A 7,070-nucleotide genomic window follows, 5' to 3' on the forward strand; every position below is an offset into this window, starting at 1 on the left:
GCACAAATCAAACGCTACAAATAAAAACATTAGTCATTGGTTTTGCTGGTGTGTTAAAACAATGTAAACGAATGATATAAAAGGCCCCTCGATTCATTAAAATGAAGAATAAAGTACTGCAAACGTGATACATACGACGTCTTAAAAACATTCACGACATACAGAGTTACAAACATGCTTCTCGTGTGCTTTTTTTGACCGACAATCATACAAATTAAAGCACTTGAACGCTCGGCTACAGTCGCTTCTCAATGAATATTTCACGGGTTTTGAAGTGTGAATGTGTGTGTAGTGTTATCATGACACCTGGGACTTCTGGTAAATCATCCTTATCGTGCAGCACTGGTGTGTGAAAGTGTGTTTGATCGAGCAACGTGTTATATTCACAGCTGAAATGCAGAAGAGTTAGTCAGTCCAGACGGTCTCTAGATCAAAATAGTTCATGTAGTGTAAAAAACACGCACATACAGTCATAAAAGTGATATCTAAAAGACAAAAAGGAGTGGTTGTGTCCTTGTAACGGAGTCTCTTGTGGTTCTCTCACACTGAGGTCTCTGACTGGAGCCGCATCACGAACTTGTGGCTCTTGGGGTCGATAAACTCCTCCCCCAGGGTGAGGAAGGGGAGGGGCGTCACCGTGACCACCAGAGCGAAGTCGAGGCGGCGGAGGGAGAACACCAGTCCCTGCCGCAGCGCTGAGGTCACGGGCTCCTCGCTCACCAGAGTCCACTGGCGCCCCCTGCTGCCGTTCTCTCGCTGGTACTGCATGGTGGGGCCCGGGGCCAGGTAACGCTCCAGAAACGCCTGAGCACAGACGGAGAGATTCAGCACATTAGGACCAGTCCTCATGTCTGTGTTCCTTTTGTCACATGCATGCTTACTAGCTAAAAATACTGCATTTTAAGAATTCTTGACATAATGTTTCAGAACACAGGACCTTTTACAATAAACTAATGATGGACAAAGACGATTAAAAACATGCAAAAGCTAAATATGGTATAATATAGACATGAAAATAATTAAATATATTTGAAAGAAAGTCCCAAAAGTTTGTTTGTGATTTAAAATAATTATAAAAAATATATATTTAAAAACACATTAATAGTATTAAGTTAAATTGTTACCATAATAAAGTAATTAAAATGTTACAATATAAAAAAAAAAGTCAATAGCAATTAAATAAATTTCCTTCAACTTTATGCATTTATACGTATATTATGGATTAATCTACACACACACACATATATACACATACAATTATGGCGTTAAAATTGGTTTGTGTTTTAATGAAAAGGAGTATTGTATAGAAATATTTAAGCAACATATTGATAAAGTAAATTAAAATATTAACTTTTTTAACTAATTGTTAACAATTTTACTTTTGATTCTTTTTTTATATATATAAAAAAACAAAATATGTCAATAACTTTAGACACGTCAATCAAATAAAACTAATTTCCTATGCAATGCCAAATAGTATTGAACAATATTTCTGAATTAAGTCGAATACATTTGAGTCTCATGACATCACTACACTACAGATTTAATTCTCCAGGTGGTGTCTAGTTATTTTAATCCAATTTTGTGCAAAAATTGCAGCACATCAGTCAAGAAAGCAAGGTTAATTGTTCATTCTTGACATTATAAAGTGTCAGATGATGAGCACATTGCATTGTGGGATACAGCACCCAGTAAGTCTGCTGGTATCGTGCAGGTGTAACAGGTGTCTGATGGGTGAGTTCGCAGACCTTGGGCGTCATGTTGTGCGTGATGCAGAACTGCAGGTGTGTGATGATGCTCTCCATGCTGTGGTACGGCTGCTGGCGCGTGGTGCGCAGGTACTTCTGCATGGCTCGAGCCATGGGGGCGAAGATGGCCTGGGCCGCCTCTCGAGGGTCCATCACCTCACGCGGGTGTTTGGGGGACGACGCCGCCTCGTCCTCCTGAAGCCTCTTGATGTGAGTGAAGGCCTCCTCTACTGCCACCACCAGCCTGGAGGAGGAAACACAGCTCTGAGCAAATCATCTGACACCAATAAACCTGACCAGAAGAGTCAGAGACATCAGCTGTATCTGACCACATCTGACCCTGCAGCACGAAACCAGACACGAGGGGCGAGTTATAGAAACTGAGATTTATACATCATCGGAAAGATGAATAAATAAGGTTTCAATTGATGTGTGGTTTGTCAGGAGTATTTGAAAATCTGAAATCTGAGGGAGCAAAAATATCTAAATATTGAGAAAATCATCTTTCATATTACTAATGAAAAATTAATATTTTATATACTTATATATCTTCATGAACATGATCTTACTTAATATCCTAATTTATCTTTTTTATATATATATATTTACATGTAATATATTTACATGTACACTTGTATATATTCATAGTCAAACATTTAATATAAAAAAATGTCTTAAATATACGTGTGTGTGTGAACACACATAATAAATATACACAGTACACACATTAAAAAAAACATTTTGAAAGCAATTGTTCATGATAAAACATAAATAATAAAAAACGTAAATGCATGTAAGATTTTCTGCATTGATTATTTTCAGAGACACTTTCCATCTAGATTCTGATTTATTCATTAGATTGAACTAGTCATTTTTGACTTTTTTTAGTTGAGTGAGATTCCCCCAGATATTTCTGATTCTTCAGGACTCTGACCTGGCCTTGCGTTTTCGCACCCTGCGGTCCATCTCGGCCTCCTCGTAGTAATACTCATTATGAGAGTTGTCCCGTCTGCGTGCGGCGGCGGCGATCATCGCCCGAGACTGACCCGTCGAGTTATTAGTGCTGCTCTCTGGAGAGACAAAACCAGTCAGAACATCAGCTGACTTTGTGAAGCAGAGACTTTGGAAAGAACAACATGGCTGTGAAAGGGGAAAGATCTGCAGTACCTTCTCCCAGAGTGTACACCTTGAAGCCAGACATCTTCTTGGACAGGATGGACTTGGGCAGGTTGAGTAAAGCAGGGTTGTAGACCGGGAAATCAGTGTAGTAGTGATCCAGAACCCACACCGCTGCTCGCTGGATACTGAGATCACACACACACACACACACTCAAATTACTTCATCTAGCACATTAGTTACTGATTTATTCCCGAGCTGCATGATTCACTGAAAAAACTGAAATCAAGGTATAGCTTTGTGCTATTATCAAATCACAAACGCTGGGATTTCAGGAAATAAAACGTCACTGTTCTACTGAAGAAAAAGAAGGGAATCTACGTCTCAGTTGTTCTGAGGGTGATTACATGAACAGTAACTCTCTGTTTGAGTTAGTAATGATCTGTGCTGACCTCAGGTGGCCCACGTTGTAGAAGCGGCTGGCTCCGTCGGTGGTGCGCACCACTTTGAGGCAGAAGGCGGGTCTGAGGTGCCTGACCTCCAGCAGCACGAGCGCCAGATACTGGATGAACAGCAGCGCGTCCACCAGAGACACGGCGTATCCCACGATGCCCCTGTAGTCTCTCTCGCGGGGCTCCAGCACCCGCACGCCGTAGAAGAGCCAGTACGAGGCCACGAAGAGGAAGACCAGCGCCATCAGCAGGCAGCGGAAGACGTAGAAGCGCGGGAGCGTGGCACGGGGCGGCCGCAGGAACAGAGCCCAGGATGAGATGAGCAGCACCAGCAGCTTGAAGGCCAGCGAGACGTACAGGCCCTCGCACGGGGTCCCGCAGGGCTCCAGAGCGTCCCGCCACAGCAGCTGGGGCAGCAGCAGGAAGGCCAGGGGCGTCAGGAGCGCAAACACACCCAGAACACCGCTCAGGACCGGCCCCGCGAACCGACGGCACTCCAGCGGAGACGAGTCCTCCAGCTCCTTAGATGCACGCGTCAGGTCCTCGTTAGACACGCTGTGCTCCGACGTCCCGGTGACGACCGTCGTGGTCTCGCCCCAGTTATCATCCTGACGGGACACAGAGAGAGACTGAGACGTGGGGAGGGGCGGGACGTCTGGTGCATGAGTCTTAAAACTATTGCAAATAATGTATGATGACTAAAAGCTGAAATAAAATATACATATGAGATGAAAACTTGAATTAGAAATGTTGCATCGGCAACTAGCTGAATTATTAAAATTACTAAAAAGATATATTTGAATATTAAATAAATCACTTAATCACACTAATTACAACAATAATATATATTTAAAATAAACTTACAAAAAATACAAAAGCACGGAAGAAAATAGCTACAATTTACGCTAAAATTTAAATACTGAAAATACAACAAGAGGAAGTTAAAAAAATTAAAAGCTGAAATAAATGTAAACATTAGATAGAAAGCTTCCATTTAAAAGATAATTAAAAATGTTGCCTTTGCTAAATTTCTAAAATAGGGCTAGAATAAAAAAAAAAAAAAAAAAAAAGACCTTTTTTACCAAACACTTCCCACTTTTAAGTACCAAAATGACTAAAACCAAAATAAAACTAAATTGAAACAGAAAAGTAAATAAATAAAAATGACAGTCACACAAAACGTCTACAACTCAAAATATAAATGGATAAATAAATAAATAAATAATACTGTAATCATATATTATTACTACTAAAATAACACTGGTTACATTTATGGTACTTTTATTGTAGTTTTCGTCCATTTTGGTGCCAAACAGCTACTGATCACCATTCACAAAGTCATTTTATTCCAAAGAATAATGAAATGAAGTCTATTTGTTAACATAGCACCATTAAAGACAACATACTGACCAAAGTGCTGTTAAAAAAAGCTAAAATATAAGGAAAAGAGACCAGATAAACTTATCAGATATCTTTGGCTGGTCTAAAGCAAAGAACAATAACTACATTTTCAAACTTATTTTTGATGTGTCGTGATGGTTCACTATTAAAGGATTGCATTATGAATGCATTATTCTCACCAGTGATTCTGATTCCTGTAACACAGTAAATAGTTCATTATTTCCGAACAGAACTGGTCCAGTAAGTGTGTACTGACCCGCTCATCTCCGCGCGTGCTCTCGGCGTCCAGCAGGGGCTCTCCGGGGGCCTGGATGGTCACAGACTTGTCTCCTCTGCTGCTGCTGTCTCTGCTCTTGGAGCGATGCCGGTCCCTGCGGTCCCTGAAACACACCAGGAGTCCCTCAGGTGAGCAGATCTCCAGAGACTCAGTAAACAGACACGATCGGAGGTGAATGTGATGTGTGTGCACCTGTGTTTGCGAGAGCTGCGTGAATGTGAAGACTTGTAGGAGTAGCCCGAGTACTGCGACTCGTTGTCCATGTCTGGGGCTGGTGGGCGGGGTTTGTGGGCCCCAGCTCCGCCCCTGGAGCGCTCTGTGGCTCCGCCCAGCCGAGTCTTACGCTCCGAGATGGATTTGGACGACAGAGACAAGGGAAGCTTCAGCAGTTCCACTTTACTCCTGAGAGAATCTATCTTGGAGGCTGACGGAGAGGAGAGGACGGACCTGTGACCCAAACAACAGGACATTAACACATTCAGGACATTAGCATCACATCTCTGAATGCTGGACAGTGTATTACATTAGGGGTATATGATACAACAGAAATTATAAAAAATATCACAAATTGTAATATGCATATCACAACAGCTTGCAATAATAATCTCAACACTTCAGATAAATTACAAAAACTCCACTCAAGTTTAGTAACCTGCAGGCAACAAAGAATACAAACTTAAATATAATCTAAAACACACTTAAATAATCTCCGTATTGGATATCACATGATTTAGTTATGTTCAGAAACTAAGTGCACCTTGTGCATAATTTTTTTTTTAAACTTCAAATAACTAGTGAACAAGTTCTAACATTATTTGTATACATTATGTTGTATTCATTGCTATTTGTACTTCCTCTAAACTTTTGTAGTCTTTTTCTCAAATTCTTGCAAAGGATAAAATTAATTTCTCACTTCTCACAAACACAAGTCTCAGTTTTGAGGAGACTGTGTGTCTGACATGTCCTCATGTATTATATATTTTAGCGTCTATCAAGCTACACTGAAGGTTTTCGGTTTGCTTTACCTGTTTTAAAGCACAGATTTTTGTCAAATCTCATGCAAACCAATGCGGGTCAACATAACCCCAATTTTAATACAGCCTTTCCAAAAAACACATCTATGTGTTGAAACTTAGCATGAATATTCATGACCCTAACTGAAAAATATTCACCAAATTTCAAGCAGAAATAAAGAGTTTAACCAGTATTTTTTACAACCAGCTCAACAGCAGGTTAATACGCTTTTCTTCAACACAATGCATCTCTGATTCACACACACACACACACACACACACACACACATTTTCAAACCCCAACACTTGACCTCTGTGTAAAAACACCGAGCTTCATTTGTGAAACACTGTTCACCAAGTTCTGTTCGAATCATTCTCACCTAAACTCTCTCATTCAATTAAATCACGATTCTCCACAGAAATTCGTTCTGCTCACATGAATGAATGATGGCCATTGTGTTTGAACATCTCTCAGGAATACACAAACACACACATTATTGGCATTCCTACTGGTTTTGAAATAACTTGGACTGCTGTAGTGATAAACAGGAACTAAAGCAGTTCTGTGACACTCGAAGATCATCAAAACAAACTTCAGCAGCTAATCTGAGCTGAGAGTCCTGCACAAGGACTTCAGCATCTCATTACACACACACACACACACACATTCCCCGGCCATCGCCTGTCATCTCCACGGCAACTGAGCTGGGCTGTTACCATGGCAGTGAATGTGTGACGGGTCGCCGCCTGACCTTTACACATCCACCACATATGATCATATAAACTCAAACCTGTCTGTTTTGGATGGTTTTCTTCACCATCGAGCCGAGTTGTTTTGCCCGTTTCTGAAAGTAACGGCTCAATCTGATTATCTAAATAAGAGCCAGCACTCCAGCGTCTATTTTAGCTCCTAACACTCACATTTCTGTCTGCTAACAGGACTCATGTGAGACGGACACAGACAGACGTGTGTGTGTGGGCCGTCAGGAGTTGTTTACAGAGCTGATGGGACACCATTTGTCCCGGACAGATCCAGAACATGTGTCCCCCATCAGTCTGAGG

General features: G+C 41.2%; 1 protein-coding gene across 2 annotated transcripts in view; it reads right to left on the reverse strand.

Moving 5' to 3' along the window:
• Positions 1 to 202: 202 nt before the first annotated feature.
• The window catches only part of LOC113105425 (vang-like protein 2), a 9,502-nt gene continuing 2,634 nt past the window's right edge, over positions 203 to 7,070 (reverse strand). Inside the window, exons 2-8 of one of the 2 annotated variants that reach the window (XM_026266484.1) lie at positions 5,188 to 5,442; positions 4,975 to 5,098; positions 3,318 to 3,925; positions 2,916 to 3,052; positions 2,683 to 2,818; positions 1,749 to 1,992; positions 203 to 804 (exon numbers count right to left, since the gene is read on the reverse strand). In XM_026266484.1, the coding sequence (XP_026122269.1) occupies positions 541 to 804; positions 1,749 to 1,992; positions 2,683 to 2,818; positions 2,916 to 3,052; positions 3,318 to 3,925; positions 4,975 to 5,098; positions 5,188 to 5,258 (1,584 nt within the window). In that variant the 5' untranslated portion in view covers positions 5,259 to 5,442 and the 3' untranslated portion in view covers positions 203 to 540. Of the gene's footprint in view, positions 805 to 1,748; positions 1,993 to 2,682; positions 2,819 to 2,915; positions 3,053 to 3,317; positions 3,926 to 4,974; positions 5,099 to 5,187; positions 5,443 to 7,070 lie in introns of those variants that run through there. The other variant, XM_026266483.1, reaches the window with a different exon arrangement.

Source organism: Carassius auratus, chromosome 7 (assembly GCF_003368295.1).
Source record: "Carassius auratus strain Wakin chromosome 7, ASM336829v1, whole genome shotgun sequence".
Taxonomy (NCBI): Eukaryota; Metazoa; Chordata; class Actinopteri; order Cypriniformes; family Cyprinidae; genus Carassius; species Carassius auratus.